Below are 12,636 nucleotides of genomic sequence, written 5' to 3'. Positions count from 1 at the left end.
GAGAAATCAACCTTACACTGTGTGAAATGGCTGTCCCTTTAGTTCCTCTCTGGCACAAGAACATGTGATGCATCTTACATGTTAAAAAGAAGTCAGAACTAACGCCATCTATAGGGCTTCAAGGCAGTGCTTTACACTCAGCAACTGCTAAGCTTAGCTGCATGTAGTGACTTCGAATAGTAAATGGTCATATGAATACAATCGGCAATAATCTAAACCTTTATCCACCCTAACATAGTTGAATAAAACCACATATACCCACTAGAACCAAGTACACCCACTAGTGGCTCATTGTGAATAAGGAACTGAAAGGGGCTTGGTGAGGACAAAGTATGCCAACCATCCCCAGTTCCCCAGTCAATAATCACTTTAACAGTTTGGTCTCCCCAATCTTACAACTACACTGCACAATCTTTTTTTTGTTTTGTTTTTTTGAGATGGAGTTTCGCTCTTTTTGTCCAGGCTGGAGTGCAATGGTGCAGCCTTGCCTCAGCTCACTGCAACCTCTGCCTTCTGGGTTCAAGCGATTCTCCTGCCTCAGCCTCCCGAGTAGCTGGGACTACAGGCACACACCACCACGCCCGGCTAATTTTTGTATTTTTGGTAGATGGGGTTTCACCATTCACCATGTTAGCCAGGCTGGTCTCAAACTCCTGACCTCAGGTGATCCACCCGCCTCGGCCTTCCAAAGTGTTAGGATTACAGGAGTGAGCCACTGTGCCCAGCCCCACTGCACAATCTTATAGGCAAACCATAAGAGAGATGAAGTTAAACAGCTCGAGACTATCATTCATTCATTCATTCATTCATCATTTGAGATGGGGTCTTGCTCTGTTACCCAGGCTGGAGTGCAGCAGTGTGATCATGGCTCACTGCAGCCTCGACTTCCCAGGCTCAAGCAATCCTCCTGCCTCAGCCTCCTGAGTAGCTGGGACCACAAGTGGGCACCACCATGCCCAGCTATTTTTTTACTTTTTTTGTAGAGATGAGGTCTAACCCTGTTGCCAGGCTGGTCTTGAAGTCCTGGATTCAAGTGATCCTCCCTCCTTGGCCTCCCAGAGTGCTGGGACTACAGGCATTAGCTACTGTGCCTGGCCTGAGAAATATTATTAAACTTTAAAAGATTTGACAGTTCTAATTGAAACCAAAAAAAATAAGCATTCACAGACTCAGAATATGAGGTGCCGAAAGGACCTCAGAAATCATCTCAACAACTTGCTTTATAGTTGAGAAAAGTTTCAGGACTGAGTTGCTCTAACCAAGAGGGTCAAGCATCAGAATAGGTGAGCTCTGATTACCAAGTCCAGTGCTCTTTCCATTTCAAGATGATGCCTTCCTAGTCACCCTGACTTCAAGAACTTTTAAATGTTGTTAATGATTAGGCTAAGAATCACTGGGAAACACTGCTTTCAATTTGATAAAAGGATTCATAATGTAATTATTTATCTGTGATGCATTTAATATTGTGAGCCATTTCCTAATGACCTGAATTACACGACAGACTTTATTTCTATTTTTCAGGTCCAGACCTACAGAGTCAAAATAACAGACTTTAAATACTGTCACACATCCAGTGAGCATGGATGAAGCCTTAACCCAAGATAGTCCTGATGATAAACCACTCCTTAACATATACACTGAAACAAAAGAAAAACCCTCCTTGTACAATTTGGGTAAATTCTTATATGCTTTTTTTTTTTTTCACAAGAGGGAAATAAAAATGCAAGAAGTATGCATAATTACTCCAAAAAAATCTTTTTTTTGAGATAAGATCTCACTATGTTGCCCAGGCTGGTTTTGAACTCCTGACTTCAATCGATCCTCCCACCTCGGCCTCCCAAAGTGCTGGGATTACAGGCATCAGCTACCAGGCCTGGCCAAATTCTTTAAAATCAATCTTAAACCCATCTCTTCCAAGGCAGTATTCCGCAAACTGGAATCAATTCCTTCTTTCCTCCAAACTCCAAGAGCACTCTACATGCCTTTCCCATAGTATCACTTATTGTCTACCCTGTATTAGAAATTCCTGGGCACATCTTATTTGCCCAAGGATAGGATCTGTGCCTTCATTCCTTTTAGAAGCCTACTAGGGTCTTGAATTCATTCAACAAGCATTTATTGAACCAAATGTGAACCAGTGCACAAGCTAGTTTATTATTTCAAAAACCCCTAAGTTTGCCAATTCTAAGATAGCACTGGTGAACTAAACAAGTTCTTTGCTTTAGGCTGAAATTTTATCAGCTCAGCATAGTAATGATGTTGATTTCATATTAAGCAGATTATAACTGAGTTGTAAGAGTATTCTAGATACAAGTATTAGATATGATTTGCAATATTTTCTCCCATTTTGTAGGCTATCTTTTCATTTTCTTGATAGTGTCCTTTGAAGCAGAAAAGTTTTGAATTTTGATGAAATCCTATAGAGATGGGGTCTCACTATGTTGCCCAGGCTGGTCTCAAACTCTTGAGCTCAAATCATCCTCCTGCCTTGCACTCCCAAAGTATTACGATTACAGGCGTGAGCCACCACGCCCAGCCAAGTATTTAATCTTTTGCTGCTTGTGCATTTAGTGTGTTACTTAAGAAGGCTTTGCCTAACCTAAGGTCACTAAGATTTACTAATATTCTAAGAATTTTATAATTTTAGCTCTTACATTTAGGTCTATGATCCATTTTTAGTTACTTTTTGTGTATGGTGTCAGGAAGGAATGCAAATTCATTCTTCTGCACTTGGAAATCCAGTTATCTCAGCACTGTTTGTTGAAAAGACGATTCTTTCCCCAGTTATTGTCTTGGTACCTTACATTACTGATTTATTATAAACAAAGGACACAGACGAAGAGATGTGTAGGGCAAGGTATGGGGGAAGGTTCAGGGAACTTCTATGTCCCCTCTAGGCGCACCACCCTCCAGGCACCTCCATGTGTTCAGCTATCCGGAAGCTTCTGTACCTGAGTTTCAATTATACTGGCTCCTCGACTTAATCCAGTGAATTATGACCGACTCGAGAATTTAAAAATTTTTTTAGACAGGGTCTATCTCTGTTGCCCAGGCTAGAGTGCAGTGGCACAAAAATGGCTCACTGTAGTCTTACCCTCCTGGGCTCAACTGATCCTCCTGCCTCAGCCTCCTGAGTAGTTGGGACCACAGGTGCATACCAACATGGCCAGCCTTTTTTTTTTTTTTTTTTTTTTTTTAATGCTCCCCTTTTCTCCAAGCCAGCTAATTTTAAATTTTTTTTGTAGAGGCAGGGTCTCATCACGTTGCCTAGGCTGGTCTCAAACTGCTGGGCTCAAACAATCTTCCCACCTCAGCCTCCCAAAGTGGTGGGATTACAGGCATGAGCCACCGTGCCCCACCAAAACTTGAGACTTTAGATCAGATACTTAAACCCAAGTTTTACTTTCCTCATTTGTAAAATATGGATAATATCACCGACCTCATAGGGCTATCATAATGTTGGAAGGAAATTATACAAATAAAGTACGTATTATATGTCCTTCCTCCTTTGCAGTTTGTTGTAGTTATTTCCTACTGGAGTATTCTTTTCTAGTTTCTGCATTTTAAACAGAACTAATACTTCACCAATTTCAAGAAAATGACAAACCCTACATTTGATTCTGCCCAGAGACTGAATGTACAGCACACACTGGGTACATAATAACCTTTGTTCAACTAGAGTGGTGTTAGTTGCAGATGGATTCTTGGGGTACACAAACCAAGTCACCTGGGAGAGAGATGAGACAGTCTGGGCTCTCTGACAGTACCCCCAAAATCAATTATTAGAGATTTCATTTTCTTTCTGAACACAGGAAAAAGATATTTTATGCATAATCATTAACACAGCCAAAACCCTAATGGGAGGTTCTTAAATACAAAACTTTCAAAATTTTTCCCTTTACTGTCAAACTTCATGAACATAGACACCACGTATTATAAACTTCTGTATCCATGACACTTTGAACTTAGTAAGGACTCCATAAATATATACTTAAAAAACAAACAAACAAACAAGCAAACAAAACAAACAAAAAAAAACAGGGCCAGGTGCAGCGGCTCACTCCTGTAATCCAGCATTTTGGGAGGCCAAGGCGGGTGGATTACCTAAGGTCAGGAGTTCCAGACCAGCCTGGCCAACATGGTGGAACCCTGTTTCTACTAAAAATACAAAAATTAGCTGGGCATGGTGGCACACGCCTGTAATCTCAGCTACTCAGGAGACTGAGGCAGGAGGATTGCTTGAACCCAGGAAGCGGAGGTTGCAATGAGCCGAGATCATACCACTGCATTCCAGCCTGGGAGACAGAGCAAGAGACTCTGTCTCAATTAAAAAATAAAAATAAAAATAAAAAAACCCAAATCTGTTCTTTTGTATTATGCCCTTCTGATCAACTCTACCATTCTCATATTTGTTGATATCTACATGCTAACCATGGATATCTAGTGAGAAACCTAAGAATGAACAAATCTGACTCCGGAGACTCAGGTCAGTCAATTAAGAAAACCAGAATCTTAAATAGGTTACTAGGAAGGTAAATAAACATCATATCAATACAGGCATGAATGAACTATCAAGGCATACTCCATTAATTCACCAAGAACTCACAGAGGCAAAGGTGCCAATCTGTTTGATATTCTGTTCATAGCTCTGTGAGCTCGTGGGACGGCCGGGGGTTCTCCTGGAGTACCAAAAAGTGTAGTTGTACTGCAGGGGATGCTCTGCCGGTCCAGGGACAACAGCCTGGGAAGTAAAGAAGGTGTGTTAGTCCTGGGCATTTGTCACATGGTCTGAGACTGAGAGAACATTCTGCAGTGTCAATCCCTACCACCTCCACAATTAAAAAAGGATATACAACCTCAACTATCTGCAATGTGCCCAAGATGCTGCTTACACAATACATTTCCTCAGTGGTTAACTGATTCTAAATTCCTGTAACACTTTACCTGTGTTCTTATGGCCTTTGTAACTTTCTCCCTCATATAATAGGTATTCATGTTTGTATCTTATCTCAGCATATGCCCAGTCCATGACTGCCTCCTCTATGAGATTCATCACTGTCAAGTTACTTAACCTGTTTGCGCCTCATCTTCTTACCTGCAAAATGAGGAAAATAATAACAACCATCTCACAATACTGCTGAGAGGATCAAATCCATCAGTGGATATACAATGCTGAGCACAGTGCCTGGCACAGAGTACGTGCACAACAGATGTCAGTATTATTATTGGTACTATTAAAGGTAAGCCCCTTCCACAGTCTCATTCACCTTTGTGTCCTCTTAGCATCTAGCATAAAATGGCTTGCCCTTGGAGGGTTACTCAATATTGTAGAATAAATGAATTAGTGATTGCTTTGATATTTCTTTTTTTGTTTGTTTTTTTGAAATGGAGTCTCACTCTGTCGCCCAGGCTGGAGTGTAGTGGCGCGATCTCAGCTCACCGCAACCTCTGCCTCCTGGGTTCAAGCGATTCTCCTGCCTCAGCCTCCCCAGTAGCTGGGACTTCAGGCATGCGCCACAGCATCCAGCTAATTTTTGTATTTTTAGTAGAGATGGGGTTTTACCATGTTAGCCAGGATGGTCTCAATCTCTTGACCTAGTGATCTGCCCACCCTGGCCTTCCAAAGTTCTAGGATTACAAGCATGAGCCACAGCACCCACCTGCTTTGATATTTCAAGGAAAAAATTGATCTCTCTCTCTCTCATTCCCTAAGTTTTCCCTTTTCCAAGTCACTTTCACCTTAGACTATTGCTGACTAAACTGTCTAAAATTTCAAGGGGTATGTAGGATTTGAAACACTCAGCCGTGGCTTATGTAGCAGCTAACAGCCTTGTTAAGCTCCAGGACTAATCTCCATCTCAGGCTAGAAGAATGTTGAAAGCAAGGCAGCATCTCAAGATTCTGTGGCAAGAGAAAAGTTCTAGGTCCGAAAATGAATGTCAATGATTGCACAATGTTTTTCTGAGAACAAAGTCAGATATTCCAACACAGGATGCCACCAAGTTAATCTGGTATCTTCCAGATAAACATATTCCACAAGATAATAAAGTCTCAAGTTCAAAGGCAACTACATCTGTGCAGCCAACACTCACCTTTCTCTTGCTACTGCTCTGATTCTTGTCTCGTTCCGTTTTTTCCTTCTCACCATCTTTCTGTGTGCTGTTTTCTTCATTCTGATCATGGTCCCCACTGTCATCATCTTTCAAACTGAATGGAAAGGCAACACAATACAATTCTGTGATGAAGTCAATTCTTGCTTATCTAACAAAGCCACCAGGTCATATGAACTACTATGTAAACAACCCAAAGTCACTCAAATTCAGGCCCTGAGATGTGAGAAGAGCAAAATAACACAGACAGGCAAATCAGGAGGATTAAACAAAAACGAAACACTCATCAGCTAACTTGTGAACTCCACAAAGCACTGTCTTTCAGTTTTCTAAAAAGCCACACAAATAACCAGTTAAAGGGAATGTTTAAGGTATATAGTTTAAGGGATTGTTTTCCCTGCCAAAAATGGAGTAAAAAATGAGAAGAGTCTCTAATGCTTTGGCATTTCAAATGAAGGTTAAAAACGTACTATCTGCTTTGCCACTTCTCCTTACCAGCTCTTCTACACTCACTGTCACTACTTTAGTTTAGGCCCTCTTCTCCAGACACGTCAATCATATAATAAATTCCGCAGTGGTCTTCCTGACACAAATCTCTCACTCTCTATCCATCCTTTCACTAGCATTATCTTTTTAAGTGCAGATCTGACATTTAACTTCCATGCTTTAAACTTTCAACTGTCCCTCGCTTTTTGATGCCTATCCTCTAAGATCAAGTACAGCAAAATGTAAGATCCTCTAGAATCTGACTCCTGCCAGCCAGGATCCTCCTCCTCTAGCAATCTATATTGCCGTATCGGTGCCATTTGCAAACACCACCCCTTTGGTCTGTCACACCATTCCTCCCATGTCTGCTTTTCCTAATAGAGAGAGAGCTCCCTTAGAGCAGTGTCTTATTTCATCTCGGTATCTCCAGCACCCAAGGTACGATGTTACCTTAACATGCGGCACTAGAAGATGCTGAATAAATGGTAAACCAGAAGGAAAAATAAATGACTGAAAGAAAGAATAAATGTGTTCTTGCTTCATAAGCACAGAGTCAAACGAACTTTAGGGATTACCCTTTCATGAGCAGTGAAACTACCCCAAGGCTTTCAGGTACACCTAAAAATCACCGGATCCAGACAAAAAGATAAATGGAAGGTGAGTTTGCAAAGACAATACGAAAGCCATTTATTCTAGGGCTGGACCATTAACTCATCACAGATCTTCTCTCCAATCATCTTTCTCAACCCAATAACTGTATGTGTGGTCAAATGAAATTAGGCAGTTCTCAAAAATGGTACTAGAAATGCTCCAATTATAATTCAGATACTACCCTATGCTGATACATAAACATGTTGCAGGGTACTTTGTATTTGTGGTCTGGTTTTTTTTGCCCATGAATCCCCAGTGCCTAGTACATTAAAAGTACCCAATAAATATTAGAATGAATGAGCTAGTCACATGTTGGGGTGCCTGCTCTGCCCATTTCACAGCCCTAGCTGTAGGATATACTCAGGAGGTTATGCCCTGTGCCATGAACCTTCCCATCCCTACCCTGGTCAAGACACAACTAGGAAGGGAGCCTGACCAAAGGGCAGTCCAGCCTGGGCAATAACCTATGCCCCAGAGCCTTGCTCAAAAATATGAGCAGATTCCTCCCTCAGCATTTCATCCAGGAGATGAAAGATCACAGACTCAGGAGCTGGGGCAGCCATATGGGCCCCATGCAAGAAAAGCCCTGAGAGAATTAAGACAATGAGCAAAAACAGAGAAAGCCAGTATGAGATAAGAGAATGGAGCAGATGAGCAGAGAAAATGGAGGGGAGTTTCATTTCGTTGCTAATGCTACCATCTCTCTGGCTTTTATTCAGCCTCCCTGGACTTCCAGGAGACCATCATCTGTGCTTATGATATTCCCTTCCCCTTTATTCAACTGCCCCTTTATTCAACATTTGGTTTCCTTTTCAAAAGGAACCTGTCCAGCACACAAGATCTACAGATTAAAAATTACCAACATCTACCAAGCATCTATGGTGTGTATGAGCTACCAGAGTGCTTGTCCCCAAGAACCTAGCTGAGGAGAAAAGGTACACAGACATACCCACGCCTCAGCATGGTGCAAAGGCCCCTGCTCTGCTCACATGTCCCAATATCATCTCCTTTCTGGTCCCAACAAACTCTTTTCACTCCAGTTGTATCACCCTAATTTTGGTGCCCCCATTTTATCCTTCTGTTATGTTCATCATGTGGTCTCTCCTCAAGAAGTCCTTCTTTGCCTAGTTAACTTGTCCTACAGGACTCAGATCGAGGGCCACTTTCTCTTGGATACATTTCCTAACCTCTTCCAACCTAGGCTGAGTTGGGGTCTCCTCTTCTGAACTTCCCCATATAAATGTTTGCACTTGTTCCAGCTATACTCTCATGGCCAGTTCTGTCTCCTGATCAAAAACATCTCAAAGGTTCTTCTGCTTAGGCCCAGGACAACTCTCTTCTTTAGGGCACACCCCTGGGATGCAAACCCTTTTCCTCTCTTCTTAGCTTCCAACTCCCACTATAGCCTCTGGGGTCCCTTGCATTTAGATCTTGGTTGAAGAGGGCTACAGTCATCCTAGCATCTTGTTTTTGCTAGCCCCAAGAAAAGTACATACATTCCTTTCTTTTTAGTGGTTTTGCTGCTGATCACTACCAGGAAACAAAAATAATTGTCAGAGAAGAAACAATGCTCCTGTGATCCCTGGACAACTTAGGGCTCCTTTCTAACACAGTAAATGGGAATCCTAATGGACCTATATCTAGTGCTTTTATTACCTGAGGGTGGAACTAACCAACCACTCTGCCCTCTAAGCCTATATTTAAGGCAAATCTTACAAGCTACTCTTCCCAGCTTCAAGCTGGATTTGAGTCAAGATACAACTCAGACTGAAAAATCAGTGCTCCCTAAACTCTGGCAGTTAGCAACTCTGAGGCTGTCCAGACTGAGAGGCACTTTAGTTAGCTTGCTAAGCTTCTGCCCACATACTTCCTCACCCTCTGAACTAGACCAATACCTTGTGGGCAGGACCTTGGTTCAATTCATCTTTATACCGTCACCATCAGACAGTGGCATAAAACAAATCTCCGTTTAATGAATGGGTCTATAGAATCAAAGCAATGAGTGCCAAATAAGTAGTTTAGACAATAGTTAGGAATGGGCCCAAAGTTAACGATATAGAATAAAAAGCAAATGATGTAGAATACGGACAAAATCAAGTACAGTTGTCTAGATCTGAAAACTATGTTTAAGTCAGGACTGCAGTTTTTGTGAAAGCATCTTAGGGTTTTACATATCAATAGGATCAATGGCAATGAGATCTAAGGACTTGATAGGTCTGCCCCCTCTCCACAAAAGCAATTACAATCAAAGGTTTCATTCAGAGAAGTTGAGTCCATACAGTAATGGAGATTAGAGCTAATCTTTAATATGAGCCCATTAGATTACATACTACTGTACTCAGCTCCAGCCACTGGACATCTGGAAGGATTCTGGCAAACTGGAACACGTCCTTAAGAGCAATGTGGTAAAGAGTGCAAATTAGTAGAGAGAGCAATGTGGTAAAGACTCCAAATATGCAGCAATGGCCTAAACACCACAGAATTTCTGAATGAAAAACAACATAAAAAAATAAAACTAGGGGCAGGAGTGCTGTTTTCAATTGCTAATTTCAAATGAAAGAAAGCTTGTTTTTCTTTTTTTCCCCTGCAATGCTAGAGGGCAGATGTTAAAAGATTCTGGCTCAATACAATAGTTAATAATTCAAAGTAATTAAAATGACCCAGGTTCTTCAATCATAGAAGAGGTAAGAAAAAAAAAGAGGGCAAGTTTAATTTTTCTCAAAAGGTGCTTGAACCAAGGTTACATAACAAACCTGGGATAGCCCTTCCTTTGTCTTGGGCATTACTTAACCTCAGAGTAATGCCTTTCTTCATCTGTAAAAGGAGATAACAAGATCCCCTTCACAGAATTGTTAGAGTAGAAATAACACATGAGGCTGGGGGTGGGGGCTCATGCCTGTAATCCCAGCACTTTAGGAGGCAAGGTGGGTGGATCTCTTGAGCCCGAGTTCGAGATCAGCCTGGGCAACATGGTGAAACCCCGTCTCTACAAAAAATACAAAAAAATTAGCAAGGTAGGGTGGCACATGCCTGTAGTCCGGCTACTCTGGAGGCTGAGATGGGAGGATTGCTGGTGCCCGGGAGGTCGAGTGGGCCATGAGCTGTGATCACACCATGATCACACCACTGCACTCCAGCCAGGGTGACACAGCGAGACCCTATCTCAAAAATATATATATATATGAAAAATACCTAGCAAGATCCCTGTGGAAGTCCATTATTACCATTCTTACTGCAGACTCCCAAATGATTTGGGTAGGCTTGAGCTTGAGCTAGATGACCCATAAGATGTCTTCTTAGGATGAAATTTGATTTGTTCAAATCAGTGGAGGAAGGGGTATAAGGGTTCCAGAAAGCTCCACTGAGGCAGGATTTGGATCTGGAGCTGGTTGTTGCAGGGTTTACAATAGAGATGAAATGGGGCGGCAGCGGGGGAGAGGTTCGTAGAGGGATAGGCTCAGTTAAACAGCAGGATAGAGAAGAGGTCGGGCAAAGACTTTCTCAAGTTGCAGAGACCTCTCAGCAACCAGAAAACATTCCTGAGGACCTACCTGCCTGGAGTGTTGGAAATCCAGTATTCCCTGAATTTGCACAGTACTCTCTGTATTGGAAAAACGCCAATTTCCCATCAAAAGCACCAGGTCACAATCTAAACTAATAGTAACTCCACTTTACGTTTCTATCGCAATAGTTAGCAACGTTCACAAGTATCTTTAAGCATTGCTGAGTGTGATTTGACCCTTATCACACCCCGGTGTGGCAACAGGGTACTAGCCACTAATGTTGCTTTGAGCAACAATGGCTTAGAGGCTGGGTAACTTTTCTACAGTCAAACAGATGGTAAGTGGTGAATCTGGGACTAGAAATCCAGGTTTTCGGATGAAGAGACAGTGGATTTACTGGACTACTAGAAGAGAGCAAGGAACACATTCTACCTCAAGATACAATCCTTGGAGGGGGATAAGTAAAAATACATCTGCATTTTCTCTCTGTACCTTCAAACTGTTTGATGCTGAAACTAGAAACCGGAGCGGGCAGGAGAGGGCAACCAGTATACCTAGGTCTTGGCGAGTGTGTTGGAAGACGGGAACAGGAAGGGGAGGAGAAAGAAAGTAGGAAGAGTCTCAGGAAGATAATTCCTAAGCCAGCCTTCCACCGCGTCGAGGGCAGCAGCCACATTACCTCATTGCATCCTCAAACTCTACGACAAAGGGTGTTACTGTCCCCACTCTGCAGATGAGAAAACTGAGGCTCAGAGGGGAGAGGGAGTGTGTGGGGAAAGCTGGATTCAGAGGCAGCGCGGCCAGACTGCGGAAACACCCAAACCGCCGAGGTCCCCACCCCTCACGTCGCAGGCAATCCGCATCCACCAGGGCGGGGCGTCCGAAAATCTTCCCTACCGGGCGGCACAGCCACCCCTCCCCGGGGCCCAGCTCTTCGCCCTCGGTTCGGACGGCCCTGGGGTCTCCGGGACCCCGGTATCCATTGCTCCCCAGCCCCCTCCTCCCCGCCAGCCCAGTCCAGGTCCGGCCGCAGCCGGATCCCAGCAAGGAAGCCGGTGCCGCAGGGTTTGCGCCGCCCCAGCCGCAGCGGGGGCGGGCGCGGGGGAACTGTTCGGGGAAGGGGCCCCGGGGGCGGCCACGAGCCACTCACGCGTCGAACTTGTTGTTCATCCTCTCGCCGCCGCTGTCGCCACTGCCTCAGGGAGTGACTTCCGCTCCACCGAGTCCCTCAGCCTTGGGCCCGGGTACTTCCGGTTTTGCGCGGGGCGCAGCGGAACGTCGGCGCGCAGGCCCGGTTTGGGAGCGGCTATCTCGGGACGCCAGCCCGGGGCGGCTGCGCAGAGGGCTGGCCTCAGCGGTGGAGTTGGCTGCTGGCCTCAGCTCTGTCTCTGTCCAGGTCCTTGTGACCCGCCGGCTCTCCTAAGGGAGCGTGTCCTGGCCCCCTCCCGCAGCGGCTCGGAAAAAAGGCAGCACCACGTCGTTGACAGCGCGGGCTCTGGACTCGCTGCTTGGTAAAAACCTTCCTCTTCCTCCAGTGCGGGACGCACTCTGCGGTATCTCTCTTGACCTCCCCCAGGCTTTCCTTTGTCGGTGGCCCGCCACTGTACTATGGCATACCTCGTTTTATTACGCTTCGCAGATAGGGCTTTCTGAAGACACATGGAGGGTTTGTGGCAGCCCTGAGTCCAGCAATTGTATCAGCGCCATTTTTCCGACAGCATGTGCTCACTTCGTTACTCTGTGTTACATTTTGGTAATTCTCAAAATATTTCAAACTTTTTCATGATTTCTGTGTCTGTTATGGTGATCTATGATCAGTGATGTTTGATGTTGCTATTGTCATTGTTTTGGGGTGCCACATACAGCGTCTTTTATAAGACGTCGAA

General features: G+C 44.0%; 1 protein-coding gene across 6 annotated transcripts in view; it reads right to left on the bottom strand.

Moving 5' to 3' along the window:
* EIF4E2 (eukaryotic translation initiation factor 4E family member 2) overlaps positions 1 to 12,331 on the bottom strand; it is a 32,926-nt gene extending 20,595 nt beyond the window's left edge. For 3 of the 6 annotated variants that reach the window (XM_054477529.2, XM_054477530.2, XM_054477528.2), the window contains exons 1-2: positions 11,901 to 12,096; positions 6,093 to 6,207 (exon numbers count right to left, since the gene is read on the bottom strand). In XM_054477529.2, the coding sequence (XP_054333504.1) occupies positions 6,093 to 6,207; positions 11,901 to 11,920 (135 nt within the window). In that variant the 5' untranslated portion in view covers positions 11,921 to 12,096. Of the gene's footprint in view, positions 1 to 4,606; positions 4,742 to 6,092; positions 6,208 to 11,900 lie in introns of all 6 variants that reach the window. The other 3 variants (XM_054477525.2, XM_054477526.2, XM_054477531.2) reach the window with 2 other exon arrangements.
* Positions 12,332 to 12,636: the final 305 nt, after the last annotated feature.

The sequence above is a fragment of the Pongo pygmaeus genome, chromosome 11 (genome assembly GCF_028885625.2).
Source record: "Pongo pygmaeus isolate AG05252 chromosome 11, NHGRI_mPonPyg2-v2.0_pri, whole genome shotgun sequence".
NCBI lineage: Eukaryota > Metazoa > Chordata > Mammalia > Primates > Hominidae > Pongo > Pongo pygmaeus.
The sequence above is the reverse complement of the archived record's forward strand: the minus strand, read 5'-3'. Positions and strand labels throughout refer to the sequence as shown.